This window comes from Poecilia formosa, unplaced genomic scaffold, assembly GCF_000485575.1.
Source record: "Poecilia formosa unplaced genomic scaffold, Poecilia_formosa-5.1.2 Scaffold159, whole genome shotgun sequence".
Classification (NCBI taxonomy): domain Eukaryota; kingdom Metazoa; phylum Chordata; class Actinopteri; order Cyprinodontiformes; family Poeciliidae; genus Poecilia; species Poecilia formosa.
Window position 1 is genome coordinate 274,351 of NW_006800098.1, and position 19,549 is coordinate 293,899.

Sequence of the window (19,549 nt, forward strand, 5' to 3'; positions counted from 1 at the left end):
GTGTTAAGCTCATTAACTGACCGCACCATAACGGACACGATTTTATTGCCCATACTCCTGAAATCTCCTGTGGAGACTAATAGCTGGCCATGAACTTAAGTGTGACTGGTGCTCAGTAAATTCCCATGATGCTTATTAAACAGCAAAAGCGAATGATCTCCAATGGATTTTTATAGCCTCAGCTGCGAACTCCCATGTTTTACTGGTGATGTTAAAGATTAGATTATTATTATTGGCCAGTAAGGTCAGGTAGTATTTTATGGTATCACTGAAAATTTATTTGCTGCTCATGCATTTTAAAGATAATGTTACCACCGTTTTTTGTTTTTTTTTTTGTAGCAAAAAGCCACGGGTTATTACGAAGATATGTCTGAAAAGTTTGATGTATTCTTATACTACTGAAAAGTAAAAAAAAAAAAAAAAAAACTGCCTTTCATCAAACCTCTCTTCTGATGTCTTGAAGTGTGAAATGTTCCCCAACAGCTGTCAGAAGAAACCGTCTCTTCTTCCAGCCCTGTTGTCATCTATATTCCACATTCACCCTGAATCCTCTCTCCATCCACCAAACACCGTTTCATCCCGTCTACCCTGTGAACCCTCACTTTTCTCCCTCCATCCATCTCTAACCTTCCGCATGCCACCTACACCTCCGCTGCGCTAATTAACACCAGAGCACGGCCGTATTGTTCTGCCCCCGTGACCTCCCCGCTGCCAGTGGGATCGTGCAGGACTTGCTGCTCACGGCTTCAGTATTAGTTTGTCATGGGCTCCTGTCGCACGTGAACGTGATAGATGGGCCCCGGTGTGCAGCTCTGACCCACCGTGCTGCATTGTGTACTCGGGCAGTGTGAGGGAGCATTGATTATGATGCTACTCGTGACAGGGGTGAATCAAGGCAGGGACGACGGTGGCAGAGAGGGGCATAAAAGAAAACAAGGTTATGGATGATGTGCAGTCTGTTAATGTGATGAGATTTGATTTGTGCACTATTGATCACGACATCTCTCAAAATTATTTTCACCTATCGTGATTTATAAGCATCTAGCAGGCACACATTGAAACCGAACTCCTCCATTTTATTACATCGGAGAATTTCTGTCATTGAACTGTGAAATGAATTGCTTTCAGCCATTAACTTTCACAAAGTGAAGTAGTGCAATGTTCCTTTTGTTTGTTTGAAATTAAATTTCTTGTAGATTTAAACAATGCAACTTTAACTTTTTTATTACGTTTTTGACTTTACAACCACAAGCTAGAAAAAATTTTTTTCTGTGAGTTTGTGAGATGGATGCAAAGTAGCATTTTCAAATGAGTTTGCAAATAAAATGCCAAAAAGTATATTAGCTTTCATCCCATTTTATTTTGACATTCCTAAATAAACTCTTGTGCAACCAATTTCTTTCGGAAGTTGCATATTAAGTAAATACACCACCATAAGCAGTTTGAGCTCAATGTAAACACAGCTGTTTGAAGAAGACTACAGAGGCTGTGAATAAACTGCATCATGGAGACCAGCAGGAAGGTCAGAGAAAAGGTTTTGAAGAAGTTTACACCAGCAGTTCCTGAGCTTTGATAAACTCATGGAGCACTCTATCATCCATCATCTGAAACTAGAGTAAACCACAAACCTACCAAGACATGGTCAGTGACCTAAACTGACAGGGCAGGCGAGGAACAATTTAATCATAGAAGAATCCAGGAGTCCCACGTTAATGCCGAAGCAGCTGCAGAGAGCTGCAGCTCAAGTGAGAGAATTTTTTGACAGGACATTTATTAGATGTGTACTTCGGAGATGTGGCCTTCGTGGAAGAGTGGCAAGAAGAAACCCATTATTGAAAGTCAGCCTTGCAGTTTGCCACTAACTTTCAAGGTGATGGCAAACATGGAAGAAAGTGTTCTGGGAAGAAGGTTTGCTCCGGTCAAATGAAACTATGTACTCTTTTGGCCTATGTGCAAAAGACAAGCAAAACAACATTTCACCAACCATGTCATTGCCACCGACACGGTGGTGACACCATCATACTGCAGCGATTCAGGGATTGGGAAGCTGCAAAATCCTTCGGAGTGGGACAGGGATTCACCTTCTGTCAGGATAATAACATGAACATTCAACACGACCTACAATGCGATGCTCTGTTAAAATGCCCTAGTCAAATCCAATTGACAATCTGCATTGAGCTTTTAAAATTGAAGTTGCTTTATGTTGGTGTGTCACCTAAAAAAACAAATAAAATGTTCAAGGGTTATGAATGCCTTGTGATACACGGTATATGTCCAAGTTGGTCAAGAAATGTTACCTTATATGGTTCTGACACATGTAGTGTTAACTTAAAGTGAGCAAACATATTGCAACAGAGGTAATAAAGCCTCTTCTTTTAATGTTTGTTTTTCCAAAGACACCCATTCATTGCCATACAAGCTAAACACATACTGCGTATTCAGACTTTGGTACTGCTGACAGGTAAAGATTATTTTTATTTCGGTCCTTCCGCAGACTCTGAAAGGGAAAAAAAAAAGCAAATGTCAGAGTACTTGAAACAACAAAGCAGGTGTGAAAGAAAATGGACTATAAGGGAGCAATTCAGTGAGAGAACAGCCGGCGGGTGGGCGGGAGGCAAGGGGAGGTGGGCTGACGCAGCAAAATCCACCTGTTCTCATTGCTCTCTCAACCCCTCCCCTCTTCAGCTCCTCCCTGCTTCTCCTCCTCCTCCTCGTTCCCAGCCCTGCGCCCTGCTCAAACTGCGGCAGTCAGCTAATTAAAAACACAGTTGTCCTTAATTATTCAGCGGCTTGCTAATTGATATTCACAGAGGCGATCACCGAGCCTAAACGATTCGTTTAATCTGACCACCGCGGTCTCACTTTCAGCCGCATGTCACCCTCGGCCATTTGTGCTACCGAACCCTAATCAGAGATGGGATAGGATAAAAATGTTTATTGCTTATTAACAATATTGTTTATTCCTGGGCTATAAAAAGAAATGGAAGTACTCTTGTAAAATTTTATGCATTCAATGGGATATTTTTCCTTTCGGTGTCCAGGGTTGCTGCACTGGAAAATTAGGCAGAGTAAAGCTGGGTGAAAAGTGTTTGCCACGAAGCTCAGAAAACTTGAGCTGTTTTTATTTGTCTTACCTCAAATGCACAATACAGGTTACTAAAACCTCAAACGCGAACGTGTAAGAAGGCCAAAAGTAAGAATTTGGCTTACTTTGGAGAATTTTTGCGCACAGTTCAAGAGCAGCTATTACCATGCAACTAAATAAAATGCCACTTTTTCTGTCTGAGAATTATAAACAAAAACTCAAAACTTTCCAGAGATGTTAAAAAGAAAATCTGACCAATGTAGATCCCCTTCTTTTGTCGTTCATGAAATATGTCAGTTTCTCGATGTGTTGACAATCAGCTTTTTGTACTGCGGGCTAATGATTTTGGCTGAGCTTTAAGCAGAAATCTTTTTGGCTACCTCTCAACAAATTATTTTTATGCCCTATTTTAATAAATGCAACATTTTTCCAGTGCTTCTTTAACACATTCCCCTACTTGTGCTGTTGATCTCTACACTGCGTTACCTTCTGGATAGTTAGCCTCTTGGATTCTACTTACTTTTCTCTCTTGTCCTGCCAAGCACTTTGAATTGCCTTTTTATTTTTTATTTTTAGTTTTGGCATAGGTTTTCCATTTTCAGATAGGCTGAATAGTTCCGCATATGGTCTACAAAACTTTGAGTATCGTCTTATCAAGTTGCCTCTTTCTTTCCCCCAACCCTACGAGCTCTCCTCCACTAGCGACCATTTCTGTTTTTTTGTTTTTTTTTAGAAGAACAAAAAGTGTATGGTCAGCGCTGAAGTCTGTCCTCATTGTTTGGCCCTTAGTGTGATTAGATTATCTTCTAACCCTTCTGAATGGGATTAATCAGTGGGTAAAAAAAAAAAAAAATAAAAAAATCCCGACATAATGCGTGTGGGTCTGGGCCTGTGCGTCGTCAAAAAGGAGGGTCAGCCAGCCCCGCGTGGAAACTGAACACATGCACCGGTCCGTGTACATATAGACACTCCCATAGACTCTGACAAAAGGGGATTCAGAAAAAAGAAATCCCTTGGTACACATTTCTGTCACAACCTCTCCTGTTTTAATGAGCCCTTTAGTCGCCCCTTCAGCACACATTTATCTCTCAGCCTGCTCTCTGTGAGCACAGCTGCTCAGGCTGCTGTGTGTGCACGTGATGATTTGTGTACTGCAGATTAGTGTCTGAGCTTTCTGTTTGCTTCTCAGCATCTGCGTGCATGTTTTCTTTAGTGGTAAAATCAACACCTTTAGTCGTCACTTACCACCGTGACGTCGAGCTTGGACACACTCCTGACAATATAGCAACTCTTTGCCAATACTGCCCACTTTCCCCATCGCCCCCCTGCCGCCCCCTCCTCTATCCCTTCAGGCTAAATTGAGCTGTTTGGGGGAGACAGTTTTCTGGCACCTTTGCAGGGTTACTCCAGACACTTGAAAACTTTTCCATCCTCTCCTAGAGGCAGTGATTGCAGGCTCCGAATCAATAAGGTTCTTTCTAGTGCGGTAACTCCATAATTTTTAAAGTATACTGCAGGGCACATTTACCCAGCACTAGGCTTGTGGTATGACTGTGTCTTGATTTCATTGTGCACAAAATAAACAACAACACTTGCTGTAAGGGGACACAATAGAGAGAAATGTTTGACCAGAGCAATAAAGCTAGGTTATGTCGGGTCGTTTTGAGGACACTTTGGAGACACCAGCACCCTGGTCCTGGTGTTGTGTTTTTTTTTTTTGTTTTTTTTGTTTTTTTTTGCAGAGTCTTGTCTTGAGTGTGATAAAGTGTTGCCCTGGAGTTAGTTTTATTCACTGTCTGGCACTATAATGAAGGTGTTTGCCTTTGCGACAGTGTTTTCTGTCTCGGTCTTCCTTCCAGAGCGAGCTTGGAGTATCCCCTTGACTTTGAAACTTCCCCCACTCATCTCGTGTGAGGACAGCTCCTCTCTGGGACTCCTCATCACGATGCATGCCGCATACAGTTTCGCCTGCAGTGTGTTGAGTAGCTACACTCAGATGGTTATCAGCGTAGTGAAGATTGGATGGGCTAAGGCATTTTATATATATATATATAGTATTTTTTTATGTTGCTGTATTCCCAAGCTTCCTATAGTGTTCAAACTCAGAACTTCAAGGCTACACCTGTGTGACCGCTTTCCTAATGTAAAAGTACTCTTTAGTAATCTTGTGTATAACTGTAAATACTCATGAGCTTTAGGACTAAATGCACATTTTGCGGTTGTAAACCAGACGTGCATTAAGGGTGCATGCACAGGATTGTGTATTTGCCAGCGATAGTGTAAACTTGAAGGATGAAGAATGATTACTGAAGCAGAACAGCGTGGCAGCCAGTCACTCCTGGCATTTGAATACTAAACCTTTTCCAAATGTCACTTTGAAGAAAAGAATAAATCAGTGTCTCCTTACTCTTCTCTTCCAATGCTTGCCTTATTCAGGAATTTGAGCAGAAGGTGAGTTTTTTTTTTTTTTCTTCTTCTTCTTCTGGATTTCTTTTCAGTTTGTTTGACTTGTTCTGTTTTTTTGATTTTTGCGCAGCTTTCATTTTTAGTCTGTTTGCAAATTTGTCCCTACAGCTTGGCTTAGCTAGGCCGGTGAGGTAATGATCTTTTTTTTTTTTTTAATCTTGTGTGGACTGGTAAATATGTTTTGATTAGTCTTTGGCCCTCGTGCACAGGCTGATGTTGTTTATTTTTCCTGCGAGAGGTGATCTATCAGGTCTTATCAGTGCTGTATGTCACAGAGAAAGTCAGTCGTACATTTAGTGAAGGTCACAGTAGAGGGGAGGACAGCAAAGATAGGTAGCCTCGGTAAACACATATGGCAGAACACAATACATGGTCGCTACAAAAAGTGATGCTATCTTCTTGTCCTGATATTTTACCTGAAGAGCAAGCACAAGAGCCTGCCAAGACACAGGCTGGCTCTCGCGCTTTGTGCATGCATTTATGTCTACCTGCATGTCCGTGGGTGCAGGTACCACTACGTCTTAAAACATTTTAGTATTATAGAAGAGTTTGTTTATTTTAACAATTCATTTCTGAGTTCAATTTGTGCATTTCATCTTTTTTTAAAATACATTTCTGGATTAGAAAATAGATTTTTTTTTCTTCTTATCTTAAATGTCATATTTCCATTCACTTTAAATGGAAAATACTCATATTTAACAGAAATATAACTTTAAGAAAATAACTCTGTGTGTAATTTATCTATGCATGTTTCTCTTAGACAACTGAATTCCTGAAATTATGTTCTAATTTACTGAATATGACTGTCCTTTTGCTGCAGTTTTGCACTATGCACATAGGCATGGCTCTTTTAAGACTCACTTAAATAATCTTTTTTTTTTTTTATTAATTCTTGTTAGTAAATCGAAGGGTGAAGTTCAAAGTTCTGCAGGTAGATGACGCCTGGTACATAAAACTTTGAACTCTTCAAACCACAGTGGACCCCCACCAGCATTTCACATGACTCCCCAAATCATCACTGATACCGAGTGTGGAGGTTTTACTCTGGACCTTAAGCAGAATGAATGAAGTGCCTCTCCACTGTAACATCAGACCCTGACATCTTGATTTCCAAATTCAATGCAAAATTTATCAAAAGACTACAAGAATGTGAAAGCTGTAGCCCGCGTCCTGGTTATGCATGCGCTATGTCGGTTCTTGAAGTTCTGAACCCATCCAGGGTCCGTGGCTTGTGAATCTTCCCCGAACTCTTGAATAGTCTTTGCTTCACAATCCTCTCAAGGCAAAGATTACTCCTGTTGCTTCTGCGCCTTTTCTTCCACTCACATTCTCATAAATATGCTTGGATCCTGCATCATCTGAGCTGTCAGCTTGTTTTTTTTCACAAGTGACCTTTTGTGACTTATGGAGATGACTGACTTAACTGTAAAGTTTGGTCTTCCCCATGATTGTGTTGTGTGACCATAGCACTTCTGGGTTTCTTTTTGAATTTATCTATTGCAATATATAAATTTTTTGGTGGTGTTCTAAACCATTGAGATTTTCTTGGACAGTCATGTTATGATACAAAAGGGTTTGATTTGGGAAGTGTTTTTATTTATATGTACATATATAAAACGTGTCTATTATTCCCATAATTTCCATAGAAACATTTTTTTTTTCTCTTGTCTGTGTTTTTTAGGCCAAGCAGCTGGCGGCCAAGGAAGCAGATCTGAAGAAGCAGGATGCTTTTTACAGAGAGCAGGTGGCCCGACTAGGAGAAAGGGTAAGGGGGAAAAAAAAAAACTTCCTTCCTACTGATTAATGTCCTTTAAATAGTTTGTGAAACACTCTATTTAAGTTTGTAAATTAGGTCATCGTTTCAATGGGGTGTTAAAGTTGATTACCAACAACCTTGTGCATTCAATGACAAATTATTTCTGTGGAAAAATCAGCTCCCTTCACATTGCTTTTTTCTTTTATTCACCTTGATGTCCTCTTAGTTTAACATCATCCTTCCGCTCAGCATCTGCATGTTTTTCCCAGTATGTTGTATATTTCTGTTCTTTGCATCAACTTTGTCACTGCTGCATTTTTTTTTTTTTTTTTTTTTGCTTGAAGGACAAGAGGTTGCGCCTTAATCTCTGTCTGTATCCTCCTGTCTCTGAAAGTGATCCTACCCTGAGTTTCTCTGACATACTGGTATCCCATGGACTAGGACAAGGGTCAGATGCAACGCTTTCCACACTTCAAATGACAGCACCATACTGGTCCCTGTGAGAGATGCCTGCAAGGCAGGGGACCAGGGTCAAATGCCCTGTTGAAGTGTGGTTAGAAAGGATGCCTTCATGCAGCTCTCAAATCACAAGTGTCTAAGTAAGACTATAATGCCCTTGTTAATGTGCTTAAAATTATACACTCCTGCTGGGGACGGGTTTTCTCCCCTTTGGAGGGTGCAAAATGTCAAACGCTCCCCATAGTGGGAGCCAGATGGAAATTATATGCTGTCACAAAGTCATTGTGGAGGAGAATCATTCACACTCTGCTATTATCAGAATATATCATGAATTTCAGCGCAGACATGTTAAAGTAAGACTCAAAAGATGATAAGGCTTTTCCCTATGCAATCGAATGTATCAATTAAGCTTAATTTCTTATAGTAGTAATGGGTTGTTTCTCACTACTTGCAGGGCTTTCTGCTATCTGTGATCATACAAATTCTCTTTTCATCTCTTTAGATTACATCAGGTTATCACTCAGTCCAAAAAGTCTGACGAAAATTTGATTCAAGCCAGTTTCATTTTGACTTGTCAGTGGTTCATCCATAAATCCTAGCTTGACTCTTTTCCCCAAACACTTATTGGGTTATTACATCACTTGGCGTACTGTTTCGCATACAGGAGCTCATTTGGTGCGGATAGTAAAAGTGATGAGCCCCAACGAGCGTGGACATTATTGACTTTTAAGCGCCGGCCATCCATCAGCCATGTTGGGCTCTGGTCAATATCCCTTAGATCAAAGTGTCAACAAAACACCTTCACACCTCAAAGAGAAACACGAGATTGAAAGAGAGAGAGAGAAAAAGACAGAGAGGAATGGACAGACAAAATGGGCAGGCTTCAAGGAAAACAGAGAAATGGCGGGTTTTAACTCAGGCAATGACGTGACGGAAAAAGTAACTGGAACCGAAAACATTCTTCCTGAAAACGCACACCTAAACATTATGATAAAGTGGCATTTGTGAGAAACTATGGGATGAAAAAAAGAAAAGACGGAAGAGCTTTGAAAAGATTAAATGTCACAAATAATAGAGAACAAGACAGCTCAGAGAAAAGGTTGAAAAGCCTTCTGTTGCTGTGTTAAAAATAAGGTTACATCTGAAACGAGAAGAGGGAAGCACATAAAGGACCTGCGAGGAATCTCGCGTCATTAATTTATTTATGAAGGAAAAAAATGCATTCATTTATTTCAAAAACCCAGGTTAGCCATACAAACCTGCACTGAAAACAATAAGATATATTTGTCAGCTCATAAGGAGAACCCTAGTCATCAGGTTAGGATTAGATCATCCCCTGTATAATTCCGGAAATCTGTAATCCCTCTAGGTGATGATATGCATGAACATGTGAGAGAACATCTGTAAAGATAGCCATCAGCGCAGAAAAGACACAATCTCGTGCATATTATTTCTGAACCAGCATGCAGGTATTGAAGTAGCTGCAGCGCAAAGCAGAGTGTACGGCATACTTATCCAGGTCAGACTGTTTGTTTGTGATGTGCGCTGATTCATCACAGCAATAAAACCACTGGCTCCTTCATACTTCATATGTAGCATGTAATCGTTTTACATAAAGTGTAGATGATGGTTAGTTTGCAGAGAGCGCCTTTACAGAGAATGCAAGAGATTTCCAGAAATGTGATATGTGAAGTCTGCATTATGCTGGATATAATTATTACAAAATGTATTGTGCTACATAGTGTAGCAACAAGTGCTGTGGTAGTTTATTTTTTTTAACCATCTCAAATGCAACATTTCTGAGTCAAAATGGACATGCCATCATCCTTATAGCTAAGATCCTTTGATGCCGATGACTGATCAATAGTTTTGATGCAGGCTAGTGGAGACAGATTGCCTAACCAGTCCTGACCCAAACATGCGGCCTGGCTATTCAGGAAGTAAATAGACAAGCCAAACAATGACCGTTTAACCAGACATTACAATCCGTCCAGAGTAATCAGATCAGTAACCTGCTTTACATGCAAATGTGTAAGAGTGGGCTGTCAGTCAGCAACACATCTGCAGGTCAGCTGACCTTTCTTTAACATCACAGACACATTCAGCTGATCTAAGTTTTTACTTATCAAGGCGCATCTGAAACTCATCTGAGTCACGTTTCAGTGCAGCTGCGCTAAAACGTGACTAAGCCTAAAATAACTGTTTTAGGCTTTTAAATTTGTGCCTCAGCAAAAGTGATTTAAGAGACGAAATGAAAATAAATGATGGTGGGATTTCACAATTTCTCCGCATGTTCACACAGAGACCCATAAAGCTGATTGATTGATTGATTGATTGATCCCTTAATCAATAAATTGGACACTCCAGACAAGTGAAATAAACTTTAAATATAGTTTAAGAATGCCTTTCTTTGTTCTATCTGTACCAAGATAAAATAAAAAAATAAAAAATTGCCACAAAAGCCATTCCATCTTCTCAGACCTAATGTGTTTGTATTTATGCTCACGAAGACAAAATTGTTTATTTTTATATTTTATCATTTTTAGGATAGTAATATAAAATCTAGCATTGCGGCACATTTACCAAAATATAATTTCAGTAATTCATTGGGATGTTTATTCAAGTCTAATAAGGAAAGATTTATAAAAACAAAAAGGAGAAAAAAAACCCTCTCAAGTTGAAGCTGGTGGACTGCAAACACAGCTGTAGTTTTCCTAGCCAATCAACGGTCCTGTAGTTATCCAAACATAATACTTCTCACTTCCAAAGCTGCCCCTTTTCCACTTAGATTGGACAAATTAAATTTTCCTCACAGTGCACTGCTGGCCGAATATCATCTCCCATCACTGTTTGTGCCCTCCGTCTGTTCTCGGCTGCTCCCAGATACCTCAGGATTCCCCCCGCAGCATCGTGCAAAAGAGGCAAAGTGACCAAAAGAGAGCGAGAAGGAGGGAGACAGAATGTAAGTCTGATATATATTACATGTCTCTTCCAATCCAACATGGCCATTCATCAGAGGGGCTTCCAGTGACAGGCCATCACCAGGCTCCCAGACAGCTCAGCCCGCTGCCGCCACTGCGACTGTTCATTGGGGCCACGGCTACCAAATAGCCCCTGAAAACAATATCTATATATTTATTAAATTTTCACTCAATACCTGCCTCGCTGTAAAACAATCTCATATTTAACAATCAACTTGCCAATGTTTTTTTTTTCTTCCCTTTCCCCAACCAGATCGTTTAAAGCCCTCCCTCTGCATCCATCTCTCTATCACACCCTTTTCTTTTAGCTTTTCTTCTTTTTGTGCTTTAGTGTTTGGGGTTTTTTCTCCCGAATGCCTCAATTTCATCTTTTTCTTTTTTCCTTTCAGAAAATATTTTTTTCTCCTCCTGTCTTTCTTTTTTCCTTGTATATCGATGAAATTGGTTTTTTGTTTTTTTTTGCTCCTGTCCTATGGGAGGACAATCACAGCAGCAATTGCCATCTTATAGCAAAGCTCCACCGCTCTATGAAAGTAAGAAATACTGGAGAGAGAGCATTAAAAAGCAGTGATGGCATCTGTCTCTATCTCTCATGGTATAGCCATCTCTTACTCTTCCTGTCTTCATTCCTTTCCACTTCTCTTTTCCTCTGTTTTTCCTAAAACACTTACTTAAAATATCTGCTTTTTCTCCAGTAGATATATTTGAGACAGGGAAGCTATGATTTCAAAGCAATTTTTTTTTCGCTCACTATGAAACTACCCCATGTAAATAATACGCCTCGGCCTCAAAACTAGAGCCAGAGCTTTTTGAAGTGACTTTTTTTTTCTTTTTATGGTATTCAGTTATTTTTTTCCTGCTGTTTGCTGGTTTAGGTATATATTGGTATTTACATGGACTTGACTGTAGAGGCAGGTATCGTCCTTCAACTGCTACAGTCTATGGTTTACATTCTTAAGAGCTCTGGGACAATCTAACTTGAAGTGACTTTTTTAAAAATCTCGGGAAAACAAATGCAAATGGGTCACTATTCACTATTTGGCTTGTAGGAAATAAATGCTAAGCTTCATAGCATCTGCATAGTCAGTACCAGGGGTCTGAAACATCAGTCTTCGAGAACTTTTTTCTGATCTTTTCGATATTTATTTGCTTCAGCAGAGCTAAATCAAATATTAAGGCCAGTGGTAGCTTTCCGTAGAACCCGACTCCATGCCGAGGATGTAGTTCAGACATTTTATTCCAACAAAAAGAACTGTTTCATTTATTAAACTGATGACACAGTTCACGAAGAGTGACTATAAAAGTTTAATGTGACTTCAGAGATATTGCTGATCAGATCTTGCCCTAGACTGAATGACTTGAGTTTAATCTGGGGCATCATTTGAGGTGTTTCGTAAATGAAAGTGTGTAATGAAAAAGCTTAAAATGTGTAAACCAACCTTTTTGTTTTCTATTTAAGCAAGCTGCAGTAATTTACACAGCAGAAGCTGCTGCTGTTTTTTTTTTAACTTAATGTTGATCATTGTGGGGCTTCATCCAATGCAAGGCCTTCCTACTTAGCAGCAGTTAAGAGGGAGAACCAATCAGCTCATGCAATCATGCGCTTTATTCTTTAAACTGAGTCTGTGTTTAAGCGCTGCTTGTATCTTTTCCATATCATTGCAGTGCATTAGCAGTAATGACTTAATGTGTGTTTGACACCTGTCTCACTAGTATTCTGCTTTGCTTTGGTATGAGCTAAAAAGAAAACCTCCCAGAAAGCAAACAGAGAAAATAAATGGGAACCTTTTACATCATGCAATAAACTCATTCCTATTGCTATTTAAAACAGTTCATCCAAAGGCAGGGCGTAGCTGGACGGCACCGACCAGAACACGTTTAGTGAGTTTGTGTTGGCAGCTGCTAGAACCCCGATTAAGAAAGGTTGGCACGTTTTTAACCAGACACTTCAGTGTGTGTGTGTTGTCTGAACTAATAAAAGGTCAGGGGTTTTTCTTGAAATCAGTTGGGAATAACAGCAGGATATCACAATTTAAGGCCACTCAGTAATCAGAAAAATTATACTCTTCTCTACTGTTGAGTGAGTTACTGTTTATATCTAGCCACCAGGGTGCAGGTACACATTTTAGTTTGTGTCTACACCTGTTTCTGTTTTGTCTTTTATTTTATTATTTTTATGTTTTGTTCAAGAAAACAAGTGGATGTTTGTGTGTGTGTGTTTGCAACTGCATTAAAAAAAAAAAAGCCTTGCAATCACTGACACACACAACCTTTTGTCCTCTCAGGTGGATTAGTGCGCTGATTAGTGCCAGCTCTGCCATTTAGGCAGGTGTTATTACGTTATACTTAGTATTCCAGACACAGACCCAAACCCAGCTCAGGCTTTCTCTCCTTTTCCTTCCAGTGGTTTAATCTCAGCACACAGGAGAGGACTTATTCTGGCCTCTTTAGCATCCCTAAAAAAAAACACACAAAAAAATATCCCTGCTTAGTCTCTTCATTTTTAAGCAACCTTGTTTAAAAAAAAATGTTTCTGGAAGTGTTGCATATTTTTTTGTGAACAGCATATTTTCTGGCAATTTCCTCAGCAGCACACCATTTAAATATCAGCATGTTTTCTTTGTGTGCCTCAAAAACACATTGTCATTGTTTTGTAGCATATTTCCTCTGAAATATTCATATTTATGATGATTACACTTTGTATGCATGTTCAAATTTGTTATATTGTACACTTTAGAGGTCAACGCGGACCTCTAAAGTAGTTTTGAAACTCCGCACATCGTGCCCCGGTAAAGTTCATTCAGTAAACTGTGGTTCATTTATAATGGCGTCCATTCAAATAAAGAGGACTCCAATTGGTATCAGACTTTTTGTCAGTGTCATGTCCCATCCTCTTTTACCTCTACAGCACATGACTATTGATCTTTTCAGCAGTGCACTTCATTCTTATTGATCCTCACTGAACTATGATGAATGTCTCTCCTGCTTGAAGGTGAAGTTAACGCAGATGAAACCAAGAAGCCAGAATGTGAAAACGCGACACGTTGCAAGTTTGCAAAGTACGCAGAAGCGTTTCGATGTTGGACACTCTTTAGATGTGAAGTAAACATGTCAGAAGATTGCTGACATTTCTGATTAGTGCAAATAATTGCATTTTGGAAAGAAAGTTATTCTTTTTTACTCCTCCTTTTTTAACTAACTGCATTCTTACACATTCCTGTATAATTTGTAACTGTTTCATAGCAGTACTTCGAAATCCATAAATATTTCACCTGTCAAGCACTGTTAAATTACAGATGAAGCTTTCTCAATCAATCTTTTTGCTGCAGTTGTTTTCATTATTGCAGATACTTCATAATGATTCATATATCAACAAAAAGTTCATTTATTTCAGTTATTCAATCCAAACAGTGGAACAAATGAAATGGTGTGATAAGTGCCATTAGTTTGCAGATAATTAAAAACTCCAAGTTGAGTTTCACAGAAAATTAGGACGGTGCAAAGACCCCCCCCAAAAAAAGATAGAGATGTTATGTTATATATATCATGAACTTTTAATCAGGCGTTGTTTCACAATGCTTTAAAGACTGTAGTCTTATTGTTGCTAATTCTTTTCTCCGAAACATTTTCCTTTCACTGAACTTTCTATTAGTGTGTTTGATGTGTGAACTCACTAAACAGCCGGCTGGTTTAGCAATGATCGTTTATGCTTTGTTGTGGAGGATTTCAATGTTTTTAAATAATATTTAAATACCAGCATTAACATGAGATTCTGACATTTATCTACCTATTGTGACTTCCTGGGATTCCTGTGTGCATTTTCCTCACTTATCAATGAATAATGGATTAGACAAGTCATTTGTTTTTAAGGTCAATAGTCTTATCCAAAATTGTCCATGATAGACTAGATATTAACCTACTCATCAACAGCAAACTAAATGAAAGAAGCAAATGCTTTACTGTCGAGGTCTCGCCATTTCATGAATGTATTGTGCCCTTTCCAACAAAGGAGCATTTGTAATGCTAGGCATTCCCTGACACCTTTGAAAATTCAAACCACTCTAAATCAAGCTATCTGTCACACTTTTACAACCTCTCACGACGTGATTATAAATGTGCATAACAGCCTCTGGAGAGTGACGAGAAGAATCTTCCTGGGGTTATATAAATGCTCCAGAAGAGAGGGTATATGGCTGTGTTTGAGGAGGTAATTTAGGTTGAGTGGGCTCATTTGCTACGGGTCACCAGGGGATTCTGACCACTCGCCTGTACATTGTTGACTAGCGACCTTTTGGCCTTGCAGGACTGCTCTCTGTTATTACAGCAGTCTTTTGTGAGAAGATGAGCGCAAGTGCCTGTGTTTCACACTTTCTCACTGTAGTAGAAGAGGTCTGATGGTTTTTGCCTTTGCGAGCTTCATACCTGCGAGACGTGTGTTGTGAAAACTTTGCAAACATTACATTTGAATGAGGTTTGAGAGCTAAGCAGAGCACTGGGCCATACATGAAGCCCGTGTTTCATCTGAAGGACTGTTGCCGGCTTTGGCGTTATATAGTCACGCTGCTATTATCAAGCATTCATGAGTTTCTTCCTCTTCTGTCTACAGAGCGCGCAGTTCTACAAGGTCACCACCGAGAACTACAACAAAGCTGTCGACCAAGTAAACGCCAAATTCAAGTAAGTGTACTCATTGTTAATGCTTCCAAAACTAATGACATAAACGGCGTCACGAAAAATAACAAGAATAAAAAAAAAAGAAAAATGTGACCACCCTTCTATCTAAAGCTTTTTTTTGTATTAACTTTTCAACACAGCTTTTCTCTAAGCTGTGTGAAGACCTGAAAATGACACCGATAACTACAAAGCAGTAGAAAGCTTTAAAAAACGATATCAGGCTCCCCGCTTCTGATTTCCGCTCACTGAAAAGTAATTAACAAGTGTCAAAGAAGTCAAAACAAGATCCTAATGATGAAGAAAACTTTTTCTTATTTTTCTCTCCTAGTCGATTTGGAAATATTAGCACGATGCTCACCTCACATGCCATTCAAATTGAACTCCTGCAACTCCTTTAGGAATTACTCCAAAGTAAAAGTGACACTGATCAATACGAGTATTTTCATTTCGAAATCGTTGAAATGCCTTCTTCGTCTTTCTAATTAGATTTCAAACTTCTGCATTCAAGATTTTTCAACTGAAAAAACCTCTTTTCCGTCTTGCAGGCGTTGCATTCATGTTGCGATCACATGTCTGTTCTCCAAAACGATGCGTTCACTGAATGCCGTCTGTCTGCATGGGCAGATGAATAGATTGAATTAAATCATGCCAGCCTCATTCCAACCGCAGCACATTTGACCCCAAACCACGTTGGTGTCGTCTGTTAGCTGATGTTAATGATGTGGTTCACTGATGATTCTGAAGAGACATAGACCAATGATAATACTGCAACTCATGCTTGTTTTTTTTTTTTTTCCCACTGACACAGGGGTTTCATTTATTGTCTATCTTTCTGGTTAACAAAAGTTACCTCAAGCAAAACTGTATGTATTAATTGTGCATTCCTATTTTCTAAGTTTTGGGCTATTTTAGTCAAAGTATTAGCATTTTTAATAGTTTTGATCTATTTCCATTTCTTTGACCACACTCATTAATTTTTTTTCTGCCAGTCTATTCACTCGTCCCTCCCATTGCCCACACATGAACTGTTGTAATTCTATTTTTATAAATGGTCTAAATGTACCATAAACACTTGAAATTTCACAGGTCTGCTTGTGAAATCAGTCAGCTGATCTGGAACGCTGCTGCTCACATTCTCACTAAAACTATGACACTACAGCAGATAACCCCAGTTCTATTCTCTGGCTCCCTGTAGCTCAGAGAATAGACTTTAAAATGCTTTTGTTAGTTTATAAATCACTGAAAAGCTAGGCACCAACATGCAATAAAGACTTGTTGTCATTGTGTTAACCTTCCAGACCACTCAAGGTTTTATGACCTTTCAGTTTTTATGCTCCAATAATCTGGAACAAGCTTCAATAAAAATGCAAAACTGCTGAAACACTTAATAGATAAATACCATTGAATAATAACTGGAATCCAGATTGAAACTTTTGAGTACTTCTCTTTATCTTCCCGCTGCAGAGTAATGTTTTTTGTGAGTTTATTGAGTTATGTTTTTAAACGTATTAAACACTTCTTGTTGCTGAAATGTGCTATACAAATAAACCTGGCTCGAAAGCTGAAAAGAATGAAATTTCAACTTGGAAAAAGTGAGTTGAAACTCTTCAAGGATAGATATGGAAAATAGAATAAACAAACCAGATACTTTATTAAATTACTTAATATTTTGTGTGTGGGTGATCCTTACCCTATTGATCGTCGTGTCTTACCAATTGATGCAAACTTGTGCCACATCTTGTAATAATAATAATAATAATAATAAAACTCAGTCGGAAGGCAATTTTAAACATTTAAACTGTCACTGAGGTAGTTGAGATCCAACTCGTAAATGTAACTGAAGAAGACACAGGAACCCTCCCCTTCCCTCAACCATCTGTCTTCTTAATAAGAGGCCATTAGACTCCATAGTAATGTAGGCAAAGTGGATGAGGAGTCTGCAGGAGGCGGGGCAAGATTGGACCTTGGCTCGGAGCGCAACTCTGGGGAGGCTGTGTTGATTGTGTTAGCTTGTCATTAGCCAGCGCTAACACTGGGATCATTGTCTCCCTCAGAAATGTTGGAAACTGATTAGCCTAGCCCACCAGGGCTTTAGCGCTAGACTCGTAGAAGCCAGAGCTTAGACTTCCCAAATCAAATTAAAGAAAAAAAAAAGATACACTGGAATCGCATTAGCGCAAAATGACAGCTCTAACTCCAACCAAGCGTCCACCTAATGTGCAGTTAGTCATGTGACACGGGTCTTTGCACGGAATACTGTGATTGGAGGATTTGATTATAGGAGGTGCATTAGCAGGGCTGTGACTGGACTCGAATGGCGGAAAAAGGGGGAGGATTTTATTGTGTATCCGAGCTAATGAAATAGCAGGAAGGTCTGGTGTTACAAGACGGGAGCAGAGATGCATTGAGGGGATCAAACGAAAGGGGTTAATTGGATTTAACGAGTTCTGTTTGACCCATTATTGTTTATGTGAAGAAGTTCATGCATAATGGCGCGTGTTTGTTTGCTCTCGTAATAAGCGGCTTTTGCATCTTTGCTCCAAGCTCCTGTGACAGACCTCACAGAGATAAGATGCAATCTTTGGCCTCTGTAGCACATTAATAACTATTTCTTTTGTCTCTCAGCCTCTTTTGATTTTCACAGTAATAAAAATGTCCTGTTGAAATCATAATAAACCGACTCGACGCCTTATCCACGTTTGATCGAATTAACATTTGGTATGGTAATATGTGGATGTAGCATGTGAGCCATAGTTTGGGGAATATCTTTATTTCACACTTTAGCTCATCTCAGTGCCACTGAAGGGTCTATAAGCGCTGATATTAAGCTACAGTTTATTATAGTGGAGAAGCTGTGTAGGGCCAGATGTGGATGTCTGTCATGGTTTATTACTTTTTCAGACAAGATATCAGGAGTAGGTGGGAGCTCAGAGGTATATTACCACCTAAGCTCTGTGCAGCACCTGTTCTTATGCAGGTTCTTTGGGTTGATGCTCTCCAGCATTAAAAACGATTTGTTTGATTTAAATGCTGGTGATCAAGAGATTAGCTAAAAACAGCGTGTCTTTATTTTCTAAAATTAGCAATATTGCATTACCTGACCTGATTAAATGCAATCTCATATGACAGTCACAAAATGTACACGTATATGTATGAAGTGATGCAGATCTGCCATGGCTCAGATTATTTCCTAATTGTGATTTTTTTTTGGTATTGTTAACACTAGAATGTTCCAAAAACTGAGCTGAGTCTGAATCGACTCATATTTTCATTCTTTAAAAGAAACACACATAAACACACATGGTGGCTTACATTCAACCATACATTCCCTTAAATACACTCAAAATGTAACAGATAAGGTTTTCTAGAAACATACATGGAGAGTTGAAACACTTTTATGTTCCCCATGACACTGACTGCAGATAAGAGTTCCCAGTTGCCTGTAAAACTGCGACCATCTCCTTCGTTCTCTTCTGATTCATAAGCTGCCTCGTTCACCTGTGGTTATTTATCAAAGCCACAGAATGCTTGACCTTTTGCTCTTCTACGTGTATGTAAGATATGTGTGAGCTGTGCAGGGATGAACAGACACCTGTGGCAGCACTATTGGTGATATTCAATAGAACTGTAGCTTGACATGTATTGCTTAAAAGATAGGCTGACAAGCATGGAGGCACATTTTTATGAGAAAAGATGGAATGAAGTAAAGCCTGGGTCATCCTCCTTTGACAGAGGCTGAAACGTCTTTGTTGAAGGTGTCCAGGGTTCTTTTTGAATTGACCTGGGACATGACCATCATGTAGTACTGAGTAGGCGAAACCAAAGCCTGTGCAGTGCGAAGGATGTGAACTCCTAATTTGAACATTTTTATCCTCCCTTTGAAGTCTCAAAATTTGATTTAAGATCTTCAAATGTAATGCGTTTCACACTTTGTTTATGACCAAGACTGCAGATTTTCAGTTTGCCGTATACGTGCTGCCAGGAAGGATAAAATCTCATTTTATCCAGTCACTCCACTGTCACTCCTCTTTCCCCTACGGCAACATGCTCACTCCCTCTGTCTGTTGTTTGTTTTTTGTTTCTTTTTTAGCTCTTTTGAATAAATCTGTTTTTTAAATTTAATCCAGT

The 19,549-nt window shown here is 39.3% G+C and overlaps 1 protein-coding gene across 6 annotated transcripts in view; it reads left to right on the forward strand.

Moving 5' to 3' along the window:
* The window catches only part of chchd3a (coiled-coil-helix-coiled-coil-helix domain containing 3a), a 62,156-nt gene that overhangs the window by 28,456 nt on the left and 14,151 nt on the right, over window positions 1-19,549 (forward strand). For 3 of the 6 annotated variants that reach the window (XM_016677660.1, XM_016677662.1, XM_016677664.1), the window contains 3 exons: window positions 5,522-5,536; window positions 7,233-7,316; window positions 15,354-15,424. In XM_016677660.1, the coding sequence (XP_016533146.1) occupies window positions 5,522-5,536; window positions 7,233-7,316; window positions 15,354-15,424 (170 nt within the window). The remainder of the gene's footprint in view (window positions 1-5,521; window positions 5,537-7,232; window positions 7,317-15,353; window positions 15,425-19,549) is intronic. The other 3 variants (XM_016677661.1, XM_016677663.1, XM_007564423.2) reach the window with 1 other exon arrangement.